Raw genomic sequence first — 24,659 nt, 5'->3', positions numbered from 1 at the left:
AAGAAAAGAGTTCTTAGATTTAACACCAAAAATCGTAGTTGATTAAAAGAACAGATGAAAAATTGGATCTCATCAAAATAAAAAAGTATTCTGTAAAAGATTCTGTTAAGGATGAAAAGACACATTGCCGTCTGGGAGAAAATATTTGCAAATCTTCTACCTCACAAATGTTCTAGTATCTGCAACATACAAATAATTCTCAATTTCAACAATAAACCACCCTCTTAAAATGAACGTGGGCACAAGACATGAAAAGTTTATACAAAGAGGCCGTATAGATGGCAAATTAGCATATGACAAGACTCTTGGCATCATTAGTCATTAGAGAAATTAAAATGGAAACCAAAACAAAATATTATATGTTGAAATATTAAAATATTAATACACATCCATCAGAATGACTAAGATAAAAACTGATAACATCAAATGCTGGCAAGGATACACATAAGTGGAAGCACTCATACATTCCTGAGGGGAATCTAAACTAGTCACTCCGGAAAATAGTTTGACAGTTTCTTTTAAAATAAAAAGAAAAATGGACTTATCATGTGTTCCAGGAATCATATGTGGAGGCATTTATCCTAGATAAAGGAAGACTTATTTTCGTACAGAAATTGATAAACCAATTTTAAGAGCAGTTTTGTTAATAATGGCCCAACATGTAAACTACTCAAATCTGCTTTCATGGGTGAACGATTAATCAAACTGTGGAATACTACTCAGGAAGAAAAAGGAGTAACTTGATACGTGCAATATACGTGATATGTGCAACATCTTGCATGAACTTCAAAAAAATTTGCTGGGTAAAAAAAAAATCTTAAAAAAATATATAATTTATACTTTTATAAATACAACATTTGTATAATAACGTTATTATAGATATGGAGAAAAAAATTAATGGTTGTCAGGTGTTAGGAATGAGGGTGGTAGATACTGCTATAAATGAGTAGCACAAAGGAGTCTCTGGTAATGGTACAGCTAAATACCTTGATTAGTGGTTACACAAAGCTACACATTTGATAAACTGCATAAAACTACATATAAATCCACAAGTGTACACACACATGCACAAGTAAGGGTGTGTATAACCGCTGAAATATTAATACGCTCTATGGCTTATACTAATATCAATATAAATAAAAAACAATTCCTTTTCCCCCAAAACCTTGTTTTTCTCTCAAAAAAAAACTCCAAAAAGAGAATATTTCACAATTAGCATACTAAACGCTATTCATCCCTCTAACTCCTCAGTCTTCTTCATAATTTTTGCTCCCTATTTTGTCTTTTTCTTTTTTTAAAGAAAACTGAAACAAAAACAAACACACAAACAAAAAACCTCTTTCTCTCTCTTCCACCCACACAACTGTACTTCTCTTGCCTCTCCCAAGTACTTTCCCTTTCTTGCCCATGGCCCTACTAACCTCTAGATTATCTCTTTATCACGTGAATCATTTCAGCCTATTTTAGATTATTTGAATTTACCTTTTCACTCCTCCTTATCAGTAGCATAAAACCCTTCCAGAACCTGAACAAGCAAACCCCAAAATTCCTAGGGGAGAAAGAAGGATTTGGAGATTCACAAGTAAGCACTGTTTGTCCCTTTCCATGATCAAATGAGACCAATACCACCCACTACTTTCATAGGGTTATTATATGTATTAATAAGATGCCATATATAAAGCACTTAGTACAGTGCTTGGCACAGAGTAGAGGCTCAATAAATGGTAACAGCTAGTAATGGGATGCAAATGGCACACAAAAGAGAGTAGTATTAGTGTTCTGCAATGTAACAATCCACAAATATTCATTAAGCATCTAATACATTCTAGTGCTTTGCTAGTACTCTGAAACAACCAAAAAATATAGAACATAAAAGAGCACTTAAAAAGGTGCTCAATATCATTAGTCATTAGGGAAATGCTAATTAAAACCATTACGTGATACCACTATACACCTATTAGAATTACTAAGATGCTGAGCAACTGGAATTTTATTCATTGCTGATCTAAAAACAAAATGCTATACCACTATAGAAAATGGTTTGTCAGTTTCTCATAAATTTAAACATTCATTTACCATACAACCCAGCAATCCCACTCCCAGGCATTTATCCAAGTGAAATGAAAAAGTATGTTCAAACAAAAATCTGTATGGGACTGTTTATAGGGGCTTTATGGTCCCACATTGGAAATTACCCAAATGTTCACCAACTAGTAAATGTATAAACATGCTAGGTATATCCATACAATGAATTATTATACCCAAATACAAAGGAATGTGCTCGTAATACAGAAAACATGAATGATCACAAATGCATTATGCTATGTAAAAGGATCTAGACACACAAGCCTGTATACTACATGGTTTCATAGAGGGAAAACTATAGAGGCAGAAAATGGATCAGGCCATCAGGGGCTGCAGGTGGGAGGGGTTTGACTACAAAAAGCCACAAGGAAAATATTTAGGGCGATCGAACTGTTCTATCCCTTAATCGTAGTGGTGATTATACAACTACATGAATTTCTCAGAACTCATAGAAATGTACAGTGAAGCCGGGCGCGGTGGCTCACGCCTGTAATCCCAGCACTTTGGGAGGCCGAGGCGGGTGGATCACGAGGTCAACAGATCGAGACCATCCTGGTCAACATGGTGAAACCCTGTCTCTACTAAAAATACAAAAAATCAGCTGGGCATAGTGGCGCGTGCCTGTAATCCCAGCTACTCGGGAGGCTGAGGCAGGAGAATTGCCTGAACCCAGGAGGCGGAGGTTGTGGTGAGCCGAGATCGCGCCATTGCACTCCAGCCTGGGTAACAAGAGCGAAACTCCGTCTCAAAAAAAAAAAAAAAAAAAAAGAAATGTACCGTGAAAAGGGTGAATTTTATTACATGCAAATTTCACTTCAACTAAAAAAACAAACAAAAAAACTGGAATGCAGACCCAAAGTAAATAACACAGATCTTGCCACCATGTTCTTTCAGATATAGCTAAGGAGATGAGATTAAGATGATTCAAGATTAGCGAACCGTGTGTACTAGCTTGTAATTAGTTGCTAAATTATGAGGTTTAGGGATCAGTGCAAATTAAATTTAAAGAGATCACTGACTAGTGTGGGAAGAGGAAAGATTGGGCTTCACTGTTAAATATCAAAACAATGGGCAGAGAGGACTGACAGGGCATTTTTGTCTGAAGGAACATGAGTAAGAAACACTGAGCAAGAATGCAGAGTCTTACTACGTGAAGTATAGCATTTGTACGGAGAGTAATGAGAAATTTATTTGATAAAGAGGATAGAGCCAGATTGTGGAGGATTTTAAATTTCAAAGACAGCCTATGATAAGATTAAAGTCATTTTATAACACAATTATAGTAAGTTCTTGAATGGCGAGTTACCACAAACAGCTGTAGTTTCACGTGATTATCCTGAAGTCATGTCCCTGATATACAAGGGAAGAGGCCATGGTCTGACACCACAGAAGAAGGAAATCAGTACAGCCTTTATGCTGCAGAACCTTGTAGCTTTGGAATTGACATCTTAGCTGATTGTCTTAATAATAGACATCCTGTGTTAAAAATGGAATCTTGGAGTGTTTTGCAAGAGGAAAGCACAGCTGCCTCTAGCAATTTATTTCTATAGCTTCTGGGCATCAGACATTTTGCATAGAAATGGCTGCTCCAGTGGCTGTTTTCTTTTAGGCCTGTGGGGACTGCAGCTGTCTGGATTGCCACATGCTCCCGTCATTCCTGACCTCATAAATAATGAACACTTGGAAATCCTATAGAACGGTGCTTTTCTGCCCCAGAGTTCAAATATATTTTGACCCTTGCATAAAGCTGTTGTAGGAAGGGCATCCCTTCCTACAAGGGAGGCTTCAATGTGGGTAGAGCAGAGTCCAATTTTAGATCCTTACTTTGGTAACCATCTGTCCTCATGCATGCATGAGCTCTCTCTCTTCTATGGTCTTAGCTAATAGTCTTTATTTAGAAAGATGTTGTAGTTAAGTGACTAAAGCTCAGATATTTGGGTTTATTTTCAAATTCAGTTTAAGACTCTGGAGAATATATTCATTATCTATTGCTAAATTCCAGTCAGAATCGTTACAGGGACTAAGCAGTCTTAATTGTACGTTAGGCTGTTATTTAAATATCCTATAGCATTTCAAAGTAAGGCTACCAAGATCAACATTCACAGCACATTGATGTCAAAGTAGGTGTATCCCTGAGACTTCCAGAAATCTCTTAATTAATCCTGGGATGTGTTGTATTATGAGAATGTCAAATGTCTTGCTGAGTAGCAAATAGATGAACCCTACAACAGCTTCAAGTAACAATGAGGCTAATATCAAATGCCCTTCATCTGAGAGTCCTAGAGGCCTTTACATATGGCATAACATTAATCTGAACATCACTCTAGAGAAGCATCAAATTAATTTCCACTTCAGAAATGGAACCCCTGAGAAAGAAGCATGTCCACGACCACAATTAAACCTACTTTTTAGCATACTTAAGGCCAGTTCTTATAAGCCATCTGTTCTGATAGCTAATTTGAGGCCCTGGGGTAAGACAGAGAGCATGAAGATATCAAAGTGGAAAACTCACCATATTCATTCAACATTGTTTAAGCACATTTATATATGAAGTCAAATAATATAGGATTATAGTTCTAAAGGAGCAGCATTTACAGAATGGTGTAGTCAGTGCTATGATAAAAGTATAAAAGAGATGTAATAGAAATAAATGCATTACGGGAAGAGAGTCAAATTAGGATACCAAAAAATATTTACATAGCAAGTAATGCTTAACATGAGCTTTGAAGGCTTGTAGAAGTTACTTTAAATTGAAGGGGAAAAAAACCCCACAGATTTTCAAAAAGATAAATAGCATATATGAAGCATGAAGCATTATAATTGGTAATAGCGAGAGTAAATAGTCTGTGAGGCTGTGTTTCAGGAGTGGTGATGGTGGGAAACAGAGGATAAATTATAATGGAATTTATGTGCTAAGCTAAGGAGCTTATCATGCATCTGAAATGTTAGCTTAGGGGATAGTTCAATGGTCAGTGCACATATTCCCAGGAGATCTATTGCTCCATCAACATTATGATACCAATAAGGAGTTGTAAATGTAATTTACAGGAACTCCAACATGCAGAAACAATACCTCCTCACAAATTCTATTTAAAATTCATGCCTCTGTGTGCTTTATAAGATGCCAGCGGTTATTTTGCACAGGAGAAAAAGAAAACAAAGTTGGTATACAACTAGCCTATCTCTGCCATGGAGTTTGGCCAGAAGAGAGATCTTCTGGGCACCTTATGACAAGCAAAAGGCAAAAGATTTCAAAGAAACATAAACAGATTTCAGTGATTAGTTGGACATAAAGGAGCTAAAGAAAAAAATAAGCAACTAAAATTTTGATTCTACACTAGGCTTTTTGGGCATCATGCTGATTTGGAATGATAATAAAAAAATAAGAATACTTAGGTGCTAAGGATGAATAATTCAGCCAAAATATAATCTGTTTGAGATGGCAATCAGACATCAAGAGGGGTTTGTCTCTGAACATCATCTACTTTTAAGGGACTCTAACCTTGAAAACAAGACTGCTTAACATGTGTCAAATGCCCAGTCTTGATGAATAGTGTTTACAGAGGACTACCAGAAAGTTTGATAAAGTGTCCTTCCTCTGGCGTAAACCCAATTTAGGGGCTATTTCTCATGCTTTCTTCCCAATCTGTTGCCTTCCTTATGCCATTTCCATGAAATTTGAGACTGCATGTATCAGCATCTTTACAAAAGGGAGCTCTGTGAAATTCATTTTTGTATTACAGTAAGGATGTTGTGCAAGCTGGATTATCTGGGAAACACGCTGAGATGGAGTTAGGATTGAAAGAGTTTTATTGGGAGTAGAACCAATTAAAGAAAAAAGTAGGAGGCAGGATTGGGCACAGGAAACTGACAGATCCCAAGCAGCTCTGAAATTCTTTACCAGCTCAAAGAAGAGCTCTGGAAGAAAGACGACCCGATGGAGAAGTCCTGTAGCGGGTGATAATGTCCTGGCCCTTGCATCATCAGTCTGCTCAGTCATTGCCTGGAGATCACTGAGAGAAGAGCGTAACCTTGGTTTGAAAACTGAGACAGATCTTCAAGCATCTAACAGCTAGAGGCATCAGCTGACCATATCTCTTTCAGCTAGGCAGTGAGTCCTTTTTTGAAGGAGGATCTGAACAGTGCATCTCTGTGTCTGGATCATATTACGAAATGGATGTATTGAGTTCTTAGCTTGGATTTATCTGTTCCAATCTAAAAGCAGAAAAAATGATCTATTCACTGCACGCCAGAGGGGCTTCAAGGTGGCTGACTGCAGGTATCTGCTACTCTTGCCTCTTATACAGAAGAGAACAAAAATGATAAATAGATGATCACACTTTGAATAGATCATTTATAAAAGACAGGAAACTACCAAAACAAGAAAGGAGGGGGAAGTGAGGCTGCCTGCTTGGCTAGCATTGGCCGAGAACCTGAAGAGGTTCCCCAATGCAGGAAATGTGTGAGTGAGTGACCCCCAACAGTCTAGGTTACCACTATAGACTCCTGCAATCCTAGGAGAGTCCCTAGAACCTAGTGGGCCCCAAGACTAACATAGGAAGCTGCAAGGAGACCAAGTGAAGGCATTGCTCCAGAGAGAGCTTAAGCTGAGTCATGCCCTCTGCCTCCGATCCCTAAGCAGCTACAGGAAGTCACCATATTCAGAGCCCAGCCCCCATCATCCTGCCTGGGTGGCCCAACAGTACCTGCATCTCCACATCCCTGGAGTCCCATTGACATTTCCCACCTGCAGCCAACGAATGCCATGGCTGGCAGCTAGTTCCAGCCAATGTTCAAGTGCAAGCCATTGGCTATGACCCCATCATCCCCAGCAGCAACGCTGCCATGCATTTCCATATACCCCAAGAACAAACTCTCCTGCTCACAGTTGCTGTCACCGCAGATGACTGCTGTTCCCAGGGTCAAAGCTTGAACAAAATGTGTGTTCCCTAAACACATGTATACAGCTGCTGCCACTGAAAACAACCTTGCCTTCCTCAATAGCAGGGCTGTAGCACAGCAGCTACTGCCTCCTCTCAAACATTTCATTGGGGACATGTGAATCACCTTACCCTGTCTACCACCTGGCACCTGCTCATACTACTATGAGCAGGTCTGAGAACAGGCCCCACAGCCCTGGCTCTGTCCCTCACTCCATGTCCAGCTATGTCACCCAAGGGCCTGGAAACCACATACCCCAGTCCACCACCATTAGCACCAGAGCACTCCTTCTGTAGTCCTGGGGTCAGGCCCACCCAACCTACTGCTATCACCATATTGGGGGTACACATGTACACATACCAGCTGTGGGGCTGGAGGCCGACCCACCCAGCCCACTGCAGTCAATGCCAAAAACAATGCAAACCACTTGGGAAATAGATGATTATCTCACTATTGCCATCATCCATTCTATGCCTGCTGCCAGGAGCCTGATAACCCACCCACCCATCTGGCCCATCACTGTCAGTACCAGCACCTGGGAAAGCCACTTAGAGGCCCAAGAATGGCCTGCCTGAATCTGCTAACACAAGTATGTTAGCATGTGTTGCCCTAGGGCCCAAGGAAAGCCATGTTTGGCCTGTCACTGGCCACCACTGGGGTCTGAGGACAGGCCCATCTGTCGTCCCAGTTCCCAGCAAATCTTCATCACAACCTCCACTGTGCCGTAAATCACTGAGGAAATCATAGACACTGCAATCACTGAGGAAATAGCAGACACTGCTGACACTATTTATAGCCAAATAAATCATAAAGTGATTACACTACTGCAAGCACCCAGAGTCAAAGCCAAAGCGTTCTACCCTACCAAAACCATAGATTCATCTTTAAGACAACATCCTTCCTTAGGAAAGCCAATTCAAAAATTTGGAAGAAGAAAGGTTTACACCAGATACATAGATGTCAATGTAGGGGCAAAAGAAACACGGAAAAGGAAGGAAATATGACACTTCCAAAGAAACACAAGAATTTTCTGGCAGCATATTCTAATAAAAAATAAATTTATGAAATCCTTGAAAAAAGAATTCAAAATATTGATATTAAAGAAACTCAGTGAAATGCCAGAGAATACAAAGAAATCAGAAAAACAATCAACATATGAATGAGAAATTTACCAAAGAGATAGATATCACCGAAAAGGACCAATCAGAAATTCTGAAACTGCATAATTTCTTAAATGAAATAAAAAAATACATTTGAAAGCTTCAACAATATATTAGATGAAAGAGAAGAAAGAATTTCAGAACTTTAAGAGCAGTCTTTTGAAATAACCCAAACAAAAAATTATTTAAAAAAATTAAAAAGAATGAACAAAATGTGGCATATGGGACACCATCAGGTGACCATATGTTTGAACTTGGGGTGTCCTATAAGGTGAAGGGGAAACAAAAGTGATAGAAAACCTATTTAACAAAATAATAGCTGAAAATGTTCAAATTCTAGCAAGAGGTTTAGACATCCAGCTACAGGAAGCTTAGGAGTTCCCATACAAACACAGTGTCAAAAGGTCTTCCCCACAGCACACTATAGTCAAACTGTCAAGTCAAAGATAAAGAGAGAATTCTAAAACCAGCAAGAGAAAAGCATCTAGTCACTTATAAGGGAACCCCTATCAGACTAATAGTGAATCTCTTAGTAGAAACCTTTCAAGCCAAGAAGAATGAGATGATATATTCAAAGTGCTAGGGGAAAAAAAAAGCCACACAAGGATAATATGCCCAGGAATGTTGTCATTCATAAACAAAGGATAAATAAACTATTTTCCAGACAAGTAAAAGTAAAAGGAATTCTTTACCATTAGACTAGTCCTATAAGAAATGCTAAAGGGAGTCCTACACTTGGAATTGATAGGATATCTCCCATCATAAAAACTATACAAAAGTATAAAACACACTGGTAGAGCAAACACACAAATAAGGAAGAAAAAAAATCCTCAAATGTTACCACTATAGAAGATTTTCTGTAATAAACAATAGGAGAAAAAGAAAGAATTAAAAGATATTACAAAATAACCAGAAATCAATTAACAAGATGACAGGAATAAGCCTTCATATATCAATAATAACTCTGAATGTAAACAGATTAAACTTTCCACTTAAAAGATAATGACTGGCTGAAAAGACAAAAAAAAAAAATGCAACTGTCTTCCACCCACAAGAAATTCATCTCACCTATAAAGATACGGACTAAAAGTAGAGGTGAAAAAAGATATTCTATGACAATGGAAACCAGAAACAAGCAGGCATAGTTAAACTTGTATGAGAAAAAAACAGACTTTAAGTTAAAAAACAGTAAACAGAAGCAAGAAAGGTCATTTTATGATGAAAAAGGGTCAACTCAGCAAGCGGATATAAAAATTCTAAACACATATGTATCTAACACTAGAACACCTAGATATAAAAAGTACATATTACTAGATATAAAAGGAGAGATGGACTCCAATACAATAATAGTTGGGGACTTCAATACCCTACACTCAGCATGAGGCAAATCATCTAGAAGATAATTATCAAAAAAATTGAATTTAAACTAAACACTTGACTAATGGACATTCAGCAGCTACAGAATATACCTGCTTCCCATCAGCACAGGGAACATTTTCCAGGATAGACCATATGTTAGGAAACAAGACAAGATTCAACAAACTTTTAAAAATCAAAATTATATCAAGTATCTTCTCAGATCACAGGGGAATAAAACTAGAAATCAATAACAAGAGAAGCCTTAAAAACTGCACAAATACATGAAAATTAACCAACATGTTCTTGAATGCTCACTGATTCAAGAAATTAAGGAATAAATAAAAAATATGTTGAAACAAATGTAAGTAAAAATGTAGCATACCAAAACCAATGGAATACAGCAAAAGCAAAACTAAGGGGCAAATTTATTGCAATAAACACCTATGCCAAAAAAGTAGGAAGTTTTCAATAAACAATCTTACCTCGAGGAACTAGAAAAACAGGAAAAATCCAAACCCCCAATTAATAGAAGGAAGTACATAGTAAAAATTGGAGTATAACTAAATGAAACAGAGACTTAAAAAATACAAAGGATCAAAAAAATGAAAAGTTGTTTTTTAAAAAAGATAAAATCAATAAACGATTGGCTAGACAAGCCAAGAAATAAATAAGACCCAAATAAAGAAAATGAGAAATAGAAAAGAGATATTACAACTGATACTATAGAAATAAAATCATCATTAAAGACTATTATCAAAAACTATACACTAACAAATTAGAAAACCTAGAGAAAATGTCTAAAATTCTGGACACAACCTACCAAGATTGAATCAGCAAGAAATAAAAAACCTGAATGAACCAATAATGAGTAGTAAGATGGAATTAGTAATAAATAGTCCCCCAACAGAGCAAAGTCCACAACTGAATGGTTTCAATGTTGAATTCTAGCAAATGTTCAAAATGTGAACAAGAGTTCCTCTCAAACTACTACCAAAGACTGAAGAAGGGGGAATGATCCCTGACTTATTCTGTAAGGCCAATGTTACTCTGATAAGGGTTTGGGACTAGTGATGTCTGGGAATGCTGCATATCCAGCTATCAGCTGTCCTCCCCTCACACTACACTGGGGAGCTCAGGACGTGTGGTCTTCTCCTCCACTACGCAGTGAGTTTGGCTGCACAACCACTCTTTCTTCAGAAGGAATTGCTTGATTTTTTGCTCAGATATTTGGATTAAACAACCATTTGCTATGGGGCACATTGAGAGCAAGTGTTTTGAACACAAGGATTTTCTTGAAGCAGGCTGACGAGAAAATTAGAGAATGTAATTTACAGAAAAAATTTATTTTTTTAGGCAGAAAACTACAAATTTTCAATTTAGCTGCATGAAAATCAAGCAAGATGAAAAGATGATGCTAAATTAGAGAACACTAAAAATGTATTAGTGAATAAATGCTTCCCAAGATTCATGGGGGAAAAACAGTAAAAAAGTTATGTATATACACAATGGAATACTATTATCATTGCAAAAACTGCAACTACTTTTGCACCAATCGAATATTTGGCAATAAAAAGAATGAAATTATGTCATTTGCAGCAACATGGATGGAACTGGAGTCATTATGTTAAGAGAAATATGCCAGGTATGGAAAGACAAATATTGCATGTTCTCACTCATACATGGGAGCTGAAAAATTGACCTCATGGAGGTAGAGAGTGAGCAGAATGATGGTTACCAGCGGCTGGGAAGGGTGTGTCCATGAGGGAGTGAGAAGAAGAGAAGCTGGCTAATGAGGACAAATATACATTTAGATAGAAAGAATCAGTGCTAATATTCAGTAGCACAGTAGGGTGACTACAGTTAACAAAAATGTCTTGTATATTTCAAAACAGCTAGAAGAGAGAGCTTGAAATGTTCCTAACACATAGCAATGATATATACTCCAGATGACAGACACCCCAAATACTCTGACTCCATCATTACACACCCTGTGCACGTAACAAAATATCATATATCTCATAAATACATACAGCCATCATGTATCAAAAAATCATGGACCAACTGCTTTAAATATATAAAATGAAAAAGGTTTTTTTGTCCTTACTCCATAAATACCTAAATTATAGATCTAACAAGTTATTTTATTGATCTGTTGTCCTAAATAGCAATTTCTTAACATAATGGAAATTGCCTTTCAGTAAATGCCCAGGGCCCTATAGTTGGCTATTAAATGCTTGAAGAAGAAATAAAGTTCTGGTGGCTCCTCACTTGATCACTTTCCAGCTAGTATTTTATTAGTAGCAAGGAAATAATCACAGAAATTCACTACTGCTAGAGAGGCCAGTGTATGAGAATGAGTAGGTGGCCATTTGCGTTAGTTGTCAGTTTTTGCAGTGTTCCAATTAGAGTGATCTGGGCATTAGGAAAAAAAATCTCCTCTAGATGGGAAGGAGGGGTTGGTAATGTGATTGGTGTATGGAGAAACAGCTGCAGTGGTTAGAATGAGCAGGTCGTTAGAACTGAAGAGGACAAGCTTTCTATGTGCCTCAAGTGCCAGTGGCAGCCAACGAAGGTGGCACTTGTTACCATTGTTTAAACAATGTAAATAAAGAGTGACCCTTAAAGGAAAAAGTAAAGAAGCAAACAAAATGTTAGGAACCACTCGGTTTTATTGGAGGGGTTAGTTTTGTTGCTACAAGCAGGACTGGCTACCTAATTTGCAGAGTCCAGTGCAAAATGAAAAAAAAATGTAGGACCCTTCTTGAAAAACATTAAGAATTTCAAGCCTATAACAGCAGAGCATTACAACAGCACGAGGTCCTTCTGAACTTGGGGCCCTCCGTGACTGCACAGGCCACATGTTCATTAAATCAGCCTTTCCTACAGTCCCAAATGTTAAGGGCAGGAGATGAAGCACTTTTTCTCAGATCAGCAATTAACACTCCATCTTCAAGCCTGAGAAAGTTCTGCTCCTATTACTTTTCCTAGTCTGACTTGTTGGTCTTCTGGCTCTGGGGTGGGGTTACTAAAGGACGCAGAGGTTACAGAACTCCCATTCTGTACCATTTCCCCACTGAGAAGTCTAATGAGGACCATTACACTTTTAAATATTCTTTATTCTTACCGAAATGTATGTTGGACCCTATCTTACATTACACATCAAGATTTTTGATCCAGAAATAAGTTTGTTGTCGTAACAGATTGAGAAACAGCTAACCCATTTATTTTAATCAGAAAGTTGTAATTTTTCTGATTTTAATCATAATTGGATATAAACACTTTTTATAACACTATTGATGCTTTCAATACAATTATTACTGCAAATGCTGCAACCACAGCTATTGTGATTTCAGAGTTATATCTTATAGAGCTGGATCCATGGAGAGACATCATTTTTTGAAGACAAATTTAACTGAAAATAAACCATCCCAACTTCATTAAATTAGAATGGGGTTAAAGGGTGGCAGGGGAATATGGACAAGTATATTTTGAAAAGAAAAAAAAAAATCCCAAAGTGATGTGATGGTCTCCTGGTTAAGAACTACTGTTCTATTTCAAATCCTTTTTCCCCCAGACGAGGAAATGGGTATAATAACAAGCTTACATTCATGCAGGCAGTCAGAGAGAGCTGGATACAAAATTCAGCTATACTGTGTTTCAACAGGGATTCTTTCACACTGTAATGAAAGTATAGTGTAACTGGTAGTCTCAAAAGATTTTAGTTTGAGGATCAAATGATATTGAGGTTTCAGGAAAGTTCAGCCTCATAACTAGAATGAAGTTTTCTGATGTGGGTTTTGTGTTAAACTGAATGTACCATGTCTGTTTAGTTGGGAGAACTTACAACTCCTGTTAATAAATATTCTAGATGTTCATAATTAAAAGGTCAGATTAGTATAAAATCTCTGATTCTGATAAAAGACTACTTAAAATAGCCTCCAATAAGAAACCAAGTTCACTATGGATTAATGGGGAATTATGCAAAAAGCTGTTAGAAGACAAATTTCCCATCTGATTTTCCCAGTGTACTTTGTTTGGATACATAATTTAATAAAATATACCCATGACAAGTCACCGAGAGGATTTCTAAAAACACTGAAATACCTCTTAGCAGATGACTTATGTTTATGGCTTTTTATTGGCTGTATTCTCACACTTACATGATACAAGTCACATGATAAATTAATGTTACAGTAAAGGAAACTGACCTGCTAAAGTTATTATTAATGAAAGGCAGCACACTGACAGACTCCTTCCCCCAGAAACATGAAACTGAAGAGTGCATTTTCCTTGCAAACAAATGAGGTTTATGCTTTACACTAGGGTCATTTTACATGAAGGCAAGGGAAGAGAAATATTCAGCTATAATGGTCCAACATCTAAAGTGTCTAAGCTTAAATGAAAAGAGCCTGACATATTGAAATACCTCACTATCAAAATGCATCTCTAAGGTGTTATGTGTGTAACTGAAGAGAACTACACAAAATCCTGGAAGAACTGTCCCTGAAGTTCAGAGACATTTTTAAAAATTAAATGAGCATCTGAGGAGGAATGCACTAAACTAAATGCCATCCGTCCTCTTCACTTCAGATTCCACAGCACATAGCCCCCCGGCCCAGTGGTGCTCCACTCTCCAGAATTAGTCCAAGACAGGGAGTCCCTTGGCAGTGCTATTCCAGTGCAAAAGGAGACCCAGTGGGCCAAATGATGAATAATAGTTATAAGTAAACATACTAAATGATACCACGGAGTTCAGGGACTGCTCTCATCCTAAGGAATTTCTTGCAGGCAAAATAGTTAACACTGGTTTCCGACTACTCTTATTTCAGCTTTTCATTTGGAGGCTGGCAGTTTCTTCAGGATAGCACGGTAGGAACATTGTGTCTCCTCGTAAAACACCAGTAAGTTTCCAAGCTTCAATCACTACTCTGCTTTCATTTCTTCCTTCTGATATTTCTTCAATTTAGCACTAAAACTGTGACTCCATTTTTTCCTCTTTTAGGCATATGTTTTTTGGCTTTTAAACTTCTTGCCTTCTGAGAATAAAAGTGGCAAATGGTGAGAACAAGTTCTGGGAATGAATTTGAAGTGGATAGGCATAAAATTTAGTTGGATAAAGTAAAATAGTTGTCATCACAAGGGGAATGGATTGCTGCAGTTATACGCACCTGCGTCACCTCCTATGACTGTGAGCATCTATGTGAATGGCTCTCCTGGGGCAGTGCACTGGTGGCCCCAGGCTGTATTTTACTAAATGGTATAATTCATATTTATCCCTAGGTAATTTTCCTGAGTCATTTTAATCCATGGTAAATTATACCATCATATCCTTCCTAATATCATTACCTACTCTACATATCTGCATTTACTTTTATGATACAACTAAGGAACTGAAAGAAAAAGCCTTTGGAGGGAAAAATTTCAGCCCCATTTAGGACTAAATATGGTTCTGGTCATTGCCAACATAGAGTGAAAAGCAAAGAAAGGCTGTGAATAAAGCAGAAAAATAATACATTCTCTACACTGTCAGTGTCAGAACTTGAAAAGCCATTAAGAAGAGTAGGTGGATGAACCTCAAAAACATTATGCTAAGTACGAGAAGCCAGATATAAAGAGCCACATAATGTATAATTTCACTTATATAAAATATTCAGAATACGTAAATCCAGAGAGAGGAAGACAGACTGATAGTTGCTAGGAACTGAAGGAAGTGGGAGTGGGGAAGTAATTGACTGATGGGCCTAGAAATTTTTGGTGGAGTGATGAAATGTTTAGAACTAGACAGATGTGGTTGTTGTACAGCATTATAAATGCACTAATTGCCATGGTATTGGCCATTTAAAAATGGTTAATTTTATATTTTGTGACTTTCACATCAATAAAAAATTAAAAGTAAAATGAAAAACTATCTTCATGATTTTTCTATAATATTAAAGCTATTTACTCATTTATTTTACTTTAAGTTCTGGGGTACGTGTGCAGAATGTGCAGGTTTGTTGCATAGTTACACATGTGCCCTGGTGTTTGCTGCATCCAACAACCCATCATCTACATTACGAATTTCTCCTAATGCTCTCCTTCCCTTGCCCCCACTCCTTGACAGGCCCCGGTGTGTGATGTTCCCCTCCCTGTGTCCATGTGTTCTCATGGTTCAACTCAACTCCCACTTATGAGTGGGAACATACAGTGTTTGGTTTTCTTTTCTTTTCTTTTTTTTTGAGACGGAGTTTTGCTGTTGTTACCCAGGCTGGAGTGCAATGGCGTAATCTCCGCTCACTGCAACCTCCGCCTCCTGGGTTCAAGCAATTCTCCTGCCTCAGCCTCCTGAGTAGCTGGGACTACAGGTGCATGCCACCATGCCCAGCTAATTTTTGTATTTTTAGTAGAGATGAGGTTTCACCATGTTGACCAGGATGGCCTCGATTTCTTGACCTCGCGATCTACCTGCTTGGCCTCCCAAAGTGCTAGGATTATAGGCGTGGGCCACCATGCCCGGCCAGTGTTTGGTTTTCTGTTCCTGTGTTAGTTTGCTGAGAATGATGGTTTCCCACTTCATCCATGTCCCTGCAAAGGACATGAACTCGTTCTTTTTTATGAAAGCTGCCTTTTAAAAAGCTATTTTTAAAAAAATAGAATTTTAGTGGAGATGAGGCATGAATTCCAACCTATTTGGCTTGCTTAAGTCACCAGAGATAACCCTTTACATATTTATCCTTTTTTTAAAATCAAATGATAGTCTAAACTTTACATTATAAGCATGTATTAAGGACACTACTACCTGCTTTCTCTCATATGCATTAGTGTTTACATGTAGTCAAATTTATCAAGTTCTTCTTTAGTTCTGTCTGTCAATCTTTGCTTTACAGTGTCTGATTTCTGTTTCCTTCTTAGAAAGATCTGTCCTACTCCTTCACTTGATAAGTTTTTTGTTGATAATGATTTTTTTCCTCTAAGGTATGTTTGTATTTATGTATTTATTTTTTCTAATTATTTTTAGTTAGTATTTCTGATAATATGCAATAATGTGCTAAAGCCCGTAATACAAGCACTTTGGGAGGCTGAGGTAGGGTACTGCTTGAGCTCAGGAGCTACAGGCCAGCCTGGATAATATGGCAAAACTCCCTATGTGCAAAATAAGATACAAAAATTAGCTGGGTGTGGTGGTGCACACCTGTAGTCCCAGATAACTGGGAGGCTGAGGTGAGTGAATCACTTGAGCCTGGGGTTAGAGACTGCAGTGAGCGTGATTGTGCTACTGCACTCTAGCCTTGACAACAGAGCGAGATCCTATCTTAAAAAAATGTGCTGTCATTGGTTTTCATGGGAAATTAAATAATAAAATGCAGCAGTGAATTGAAAAGCTTAAGTGTGGTTAGGGGAAGAATAAAGAAGAAACAGTAATTTTTTTCATATTTAATAGACAGTTTGTAACTGACACTGTTTTAAAACAAATCTATCAATAATAGATGTTTAAGTATGTTATGTAATGGTATAAAGGAAACGGTGGGTTGGAGCCCCTTCTCTTTCCCACCCCAAACTCATAAGAGCAAGTTGTTAAATTTTTAGGAAATTTGCAAAGCAGTTGTTAAATAAAGCCATAATTGAAAATAAAAGTATAAACTCCTGACTTCTGGTCTGGCATGTAAGGAGCTTAGGAATGCTCAGTCTGTCCTAAGAACAAGTAAAAACCTGAGCAAAATGAAAAACGACAACTCTTCTTGGATCCATCAGAGAAGTGCACTCATAGAGCAAACCAGAGGGCAACACTAGAGAGATAGATAGGTGGACACGGAAAATTACAACTTAACAACCCAAATAGAAATCCATGATCAGAAATACCATTATGAGCAAATACCAGGATAGGAAACTCTAAGCTGTAATTAATGAATTTCTGGAGATTCAGTGTGGACAAGCTGGAAAGATGAAAACTTCGGGGTATTCAATCATAACGAAGGTCCTCATACTTATATAAGTTTTCCCTCCAGGAGTTCTACTAGATTCTCACAGTAAATATTGGAAAAGGGTCCCCTGTTGCTTCTAGTAGGGAAAGAGGAAATATTACTATTTTGAAATACACCAGAGCATTCTGTTCTTTTTAACAAGACCTACCCACGGGAGACACTATTTTACCGGAGCTGAATCTTCTGAGGTTGTATCAGAGCCTCACTTACCTAGGGAAGGGGAAATGAACAACTGTTGTCCCTTCCAGTCATCCTGTCCTATGGAAAGGTGTGGGAGAAGACTTGTGATGTCCATAGCCCAGAGGCACAAGCTCACCAAAAGACTGAGACCTAATCATAGAATGCTTTCCATCTTCACAAAACTTATCACTACATTAATATAGTCAAAAAAACACACAAAAAACACAGTTGGAGAGACTGAATTAGCATCAGAACCAGAGTCAGATATGGTAGGGATGTTGGAATTATCAGAAAAGGAATTTTTTTAGAACTATGATTACTAAAAATTTTAATAGAAAAAAGTAGACAACATTTAAGAAATAAAAAATGTCAGCAGAGAGATGGCTGTTCTAAGAAAGAATAAAAAAGAAATGCTAATGAATAAAAATGCTGTAATGGAAAGGAAGAAGGGCTTTGGTGACTGACATTTAATTAGTAGACTGAACATGGTTGAAGAAAGAATCTCTGAGTGTGAGGATGTGATAACAGAAATTTCCAAACCACGCATTAATTTGGAAAAATTCTCAGTCATAATTGCAGACATCAAACTACTGAAATAGAAAGCTCAAAGAAAAATAAGCAGGATAAATGCCAAAAAATGAATATTTAAAAACTATATTTAGGCACATCATATTCAAATCTTATAAAATCAAAGACAAAGAAAAAATGTTGAAGTAAGCCAGAGGGAGGGAAAATCACGTCACTTATAAAAGTACATCTGACATCTCCTCAGAAACTATGCAAGCAAGAAGAGAGTGGAGTTAAATATTTAATGTGTTGAGAGAAAAAAACCAATCTGGAATTCTGTACTCTGCAAAACTATCCTTCAAAAGTGAAGGAAGAATAAGGACCTTCTCAGACAAATAAAGATTGAGGAAATTTGTTGTTAGTAGCTCTCTCTGACTTACAAAAAAAAAAAATGTTAAATGAAGTTATGTAATGGTATAAAGGTAGTGGTGGTGTGCTCACATTATTCAGAGAAAACTAAAATGATATAGGTCAGAAACTAGAACTACATAAAGGAAGAGCACTAAAGAATGAATAAGAGAAGATACAACAAAAACTTTAATTTTTCTTATTCTTAATTTATCTAACAGGTTTTTCATGGTAATAATAACAATGTAATCTATGTATATGGAGGAGGAATTTGAAATATTTTGTTATTATAAAGTATTTGCACTACTTGTGACAGTTATTTGAAAGTGGATTTCAATTAGTTGTAAATGTTTATTGCAAACTCTAGGGCAATTGCTTAAAAAGTTAAAATAAAGAAGAATAATTGATACACTAAGAAAAGAGAAAGGATAGTCATATAAAATCCTTGAAACCACAAAAAGCAGACAATGTGTGAAAGACTAAAAACAGGGGTTGGGCACAGGGGCTCAAGCCTGTAATCCCAGCACTTTGGGAAGCCGAGGTAGGCGGATCACCTGAGGTCAGGAGTTCGAGACCAAACTGATCACCATGCAGAAATCCCATCTCTACTAAAAACACAAAATTAGCCAGGTGTGGTGGTACATGTCTGTAATCCCAGTTACTTGGGAGGCTGAGGCAGGAGAATTGCTTGAACTCAGGAGGCAGAGGTTGAGGTGAGCCGAGATTGCAACATTGCACTCCAGCCTGGGCAACAAGAGGAAAACTCTGCCTCAAAAACCAAACAAAAACAAAACAAAACAAAATGAAAGATAAAAACCGGAACAAAGAACATGGACAAAACTTCAAAACCAAACCCAGGTATCATAGATATTAATTGAACTACATCAATATTTACCTTAAATGCCATTGTTCTCAATTCCCCCAATTAAAAGACAGAGATTGTCAGACAGAGTAAAAAACCAAAACCTTTAAAAAACAACAACAATGACAACAAAACCTAACAATATGTGTTGAATATGAAATTTACTTTAAATGTAAAGACAAATGTGGATTAAAAAATAAATAGATGGAGAAAAATAGACCATACTAACATGAATCAAAAGAAAGTGGAAGTAGCTGTATTAATTTCAGACAGAGCAGATTTCACAGCAAGAAAAGCTGTCAAGAAAGTGGGGCATTACATAATGATAAAGGGGTCAATTCCCCCTGTCAAAAGACGTAACAGTCCTTAATATAAATGTTTGTTTTCTAACAACAGAACATAAAAATACTTAAAGCAAAAATTTATAGAACTGCCTAGAAAATTAGATGAAGTCTCACTATGGTTGGCAACTTCAATACCCTTCATCCATAAATTAACAAATCCAGCAGGCAGAAAAATCAGTAAGGCCATAGTTGAACACAAAAACACTATTGGTTAACTAGGTACAGTTGACATCTATAGACCACTTCATTCAACAAAATGGATGTCAATAGATGTCAACACAAAAGTCACGTTCTTCTCAGGCTCACATAAAATATCCACCAAGAAAGATCACATTCTGGGCAATAACACACACCTAAACAAATCTAAAATTATGCAAATCATACAGTGTCTGCTCTCAGACCAAAATAGAATTAAATGAGAAATCAGTAACAGAAAGATAGTTGAAAAATTTCAAAATATTTGGGGATCACAGAACATACTTCTAAATAAAATATGTGTATTTAGAAAAAAATAAATCTCAAGAAAAATTTGAAAAAATTTTGCACTAAATGATAATGAAAACCCAGCTATCAAAATGTGTGAGATGCATTGAAAGGAGTGCTTAGAGGAAAACTGTAACATTAAATACATATAAGAAAAAATGGAAGATCTAAAATCAGCCTTCTAAGCTTCTGCCTTGGAAAAGTTTTTTTAAAAGCTAAAGAAAGAAGAGTAAATTAATTCCAAAGTAGACAAAGGAAAAGAAATAATGACAATTAGAGCAGAAAGTAATAAAACAGAAAACAGGAAATTGATAGAGGAAATAGACAAAACTGAAAATAGGTTCTTCAAAAAGATCAACAACATTGATAAGCCTCTTGCCAAGATAACTGAGAAAAAAGGAGAGAGAAGGGATCAACTACTAATATCAGAAATGAAAGAGGTGCCATCACTACAGATCCCATGTACATTAAAGGGATAACAAAGGAATTCTGTGAAAAATTCTAAATTCACTGTTTTCATGACCTAGATGAAATGGGCCAATTCTTTGAAAAACACAGCATGCCAACACTCACATGAGAATAAACTGACAATCTGAATAGGCCTATGTCTATTAAAGAAACTGAATCAATAATTAATAATATTCTAAATCAGGAAACAGCAGGCCCAGATAAACTTACTGGTAAATTTTACCAAGTAATTTAAGGAAAAAATTTATGTCAATTTTCTAGAATCTCATGTAGAAGGTAGAAGCAGAGTCAATATATCCCAGCTCATACTATTAGGAATATTAAAACCAGACAAAGACATTATGAGAAAAGAAAACTACAGATCCTTATCTCTCATGAACATAGATTTAAAAATCTTCAACAAAATATTAGCATATCCAATCCAGCAATACATAGAAAGAACTCTGTACTATGAACAAGTGTGATTTATTCAAGATATGAAAGACTGGTTCAACATTTAAAAATTAATTAATGTAATCCATCTTATCAATAGGTTAAAGAAATCACTTGATCATATCAAGAGATGAAGAACAAGCATTTGACAAAATCCAATAATCACTCATGATTAAAAAACAAAACAGTAAACTAGGAATAAATGGAAACTTCCTACTTGATCAAATATATTCACACACACAAAAAATCTATGGCTAATGTATTTAACAGCAAGAAATTTGAAGGTCTCCCACTAAGATCAGGGATAAGGCAAGGATGTCCCCTCTTACCACTGCTTTTCAATATTGTACTGGAAGTCCTAGCTAAGCAATAAGACAAGGAAATAACAAAAAAGGTATACACATTGGAGAGGAAGAAATAAAACTGTGCTTGTTCACAGATGACATCATTGTCTATGTAGAAGATCTGACAAAATCAACAACAATAACAACAACAACAACAAAAACTATCAGAGCTAATAAGAAACTGTAGTAGGGTTGCAAGATACAAGGTCAAGATACAAAAGCCAACTTTCCTTTATAACAGCAATAAATAAGATTTGAAATTCAAAGCACAACACCATTTAATATCAGCGTCCTGAAAAATGACATACCTAGAAATAAATGAAAAAAACATGCACACGAGCTACAACAGGAAATCTACAAAATTCTGATGAAAGAAATAAAAGAAGAACTAAATAAACAGAGAGATAATACATGTTGTTTGAAAGACTCAACATCATCACAATATTTACTCTTCCTAACTTGATCTACAGATTCAGTGCAATCTCAATCAAAATCTGGGTAAGCTATTTTGTAAATGCTGACATAGTGATGTTTAAAGATTATGTGGAAGGGAAAACTACTCAAAATAGCCAATAATATTAAAGTTGGAGGACTGATACTACCCAAGCTTAAGGCTTACTATAAAACTAAAGTAATAAATAAGACAGTGTGGTGTTGGTAAAAGATTAGACAAATAGATCAGCTAAATAGCACAAAGAGCCCAGGAACACATTTGTGTAAATACAGCCAAGTGAACTTGACAAAAGAGCAAAGGCACTAAAATGAAGAAAAGATTGTTTTTTTTTTTTTTTTTTCAACAAAGCATGCTGGAACAACTGGGCATCCACAAGCAAAATAAATAAATAAATAATCTAGAACAGACCTTGAACCCTTCACAGAAATTAACTCTAAATGAATTATAGACCTAAATGTAACATGTAAAACTATACAATCGTAGAAATGTCAAGGGAGAAAATCTAGACGACCTATGGATTGATTCATAAATGGCTTTTTGGATACAACATCTAAGGCGTGCTTTATGGAAAATAACGGTTAGCTAGATTTTTTTAAAATAAAAATTTTCTGTTCTATGAAAGAGCATATGAAAATAATAAAAAGATAATTCACAGATTAGAAGAAAATATATGCAAAAGATATTTGAGGAGATGACTCAGGATGGCCGAATAGGAACAGCTATGGAGTGCAGTTCCTGGTGAGAATGCAGAGGGTGAGTGATCACCTCATTTCCAAATGAGTTTTTACTGCCCACAGACCAGGAGACTCCCAGCAGAAAAGCACCACGAGTTTCAGCCACTGTAGTGGGTCTCTGTACAAAAATTTACACAAATCCGGGCACTGTTTCAACTGGCAACTGGAGTGCCTGAGAGACAGAGTCACCCATTCAACTTAAAAAAAGGGGGCAAAACAGGAGCCAGATGATCTGGCTTGGCAGGTCCCATCCCCACAAAGACCAGCAATCTGAAACACTCTGGACTGAGAGTTTCACAGCAAGCACAGCTGGACCCAGGATGGCCCAGCCCTGTAAGGGGAAGGGCGTCTGCCATTACTGAGGCAGTCCACCACTACCAATGTAGTCTGCCATGAGACAGTCTGCCATTACTGAGGCAGACTGCCATTACCGAGGCAGTTCTAACTATACCTCTATAAACAAAATCACAAGGAAATTCACACAGCAGCTGGGCAGAGCCCATGGCAGCGCAGCAACATCTCTGCTGGCAGACTGTGACTAGGCTACCTCCTTGCTGGGCAGGGCATCTCTCAAAAAAGGCAGCAGCATGTCAGGAACTTATAAAGAAAGTGCCACCTTCCCAGGGCAGAGCACCTGGGAAAAAAAGGCAGTTATGAGTTCTGCTGCAGCAGACTTAAACATACCTACCCAGCAGCTCTGAACAGAACAACAGAGCTCACAGCTCAGCACTTGAGATCCTGTAAGGGGCAGACTGTCTCCTCAAGCAGCTCCCCAAACCCCGTATATCCAAAGAGACACCTCATAAAGGAGAGCTCAGGCTGACATCTGAGCTAAAAGAGCATGTTCTAACCCAATGCGAAGAAACTAAGAACCTTGAAAAAAGGTTTGATGAAATGCTAATGAGAATAAACAGCTTAGAGAAGAATACAAATTAATCGAAAAACAACACGAGAACTTTGAGAAGTGTAGATGAGATTCAATGGCCGAATCAACCAAGCAGAAGAAAGGATATCAGAGATTGAAGATCAAATCAATGAAATAAAATGAGAAGGCAAGATTAGAGAAAAAACAGTAAAAAGAAATGAACAAAATCTTCAAGAAATACAGGATTATGTGAAAAGACCTAATCTATGTTTGATAGGTGTGCCTGAATGTAATGGAGAGAATGAATCCAAGCTGGTAAACACTCCTCAGGATATTATCCAGGAAAAATTCCCCAACCTAGCAAGGAAGGCCAATATTCAAGTCCAGGAAATACAGGGAACAACACAAAGATATTCCTCAAGAAGAGCAACCCCAAGGCACATAATCATCAGATTCACCAAGGTTGAAATGAAGGAAAAAATGCTAAGGGCAGCCAGAGAGAAAGGTTGGGTTGCCCACAAAGGGAAGTCCATCAGACTCACAGCAGATCTCTCAGCAGAAACGCTACAAGCCAGAAGAGAGTGGGGGCCAATATTCAATATCCTTAAAGAAAAGAACTTTCAACCTAGAATTTCATATCCAGCCAAACTAAGCATCATAAGAAAAGGAGAAATAAAATCCTTTACAGATAAGCAATTGCTCAGAGATTTCATCATCACCAGGCCTGCCTTACAAGAGCTCCTGAAAGAAGCACTAAACATAGAAAGGAACAACCAGTACCAGACACTCCAAAAATGTACCAAATGGTAAAGAGCATCAACACAACGAAGAAACTGCATCAACAGGAAAAACAATCAGCTAGCATCCAAATGGCAGTAACAAATTCACACATAACAATACTAACCTTAAATGTAAATGGACTAAATGCCCCAATCAAAAGAACAGACTGGCAAATTGGATAAAAAGTCAAAACCAATCAGTGTGCTGTATCTAGGAAACGCATCTCACGTGCAAGGACACACATAGGCTCAAAATAAAGGGATGGAGGAAGATTTACCAAGTAGATGGAGAG

At 37.1% G+C, this 24,659-nt stretch overlaps 1 protein-coding gene across 1 annotated transcript in view; it reads right to left on the bottom strand.

The window, feature by feature from the left end:
• The window catches only part of CNTNAP2 (contactin associated protein 2), a 1,742,807-nt gene that overhangs the window by 683,427 nt on the left and 1,034,721 nt on the right, over window positions 1-24,659 (bottom strand). The window contains exon 17 of the mRNA XM_017502914.1: window positions 3,172-3,184. Within this exon, the coding sequence (XP_017358403.1) occupies window positions 3,172-3,184 (13 nt within the window). The remainder of the gene's footprint in view (window positions 1-3,171; window positions 3,185-24,659) is intronic.

The sequence above is a fragment of the Cebus imitator genome, unplaced genomic scaffold (assembly GCF_001604975.1).
Source record: "Cebus imitator isolate Cc_AM_T3 unplaced genomic scaffold, Cebus_imitator-1.0 Scaffold304, whole genome shotgun sequence".
Taxonomy (NCBI): Eukaryota; Metazoa; Chordata; class Mammalia; order Primates; family Cebidae; genus Cebus; species Cebus imitator.
This window is presented reverse-complemented; position numbering and strand designations above follow the sequence as displayed.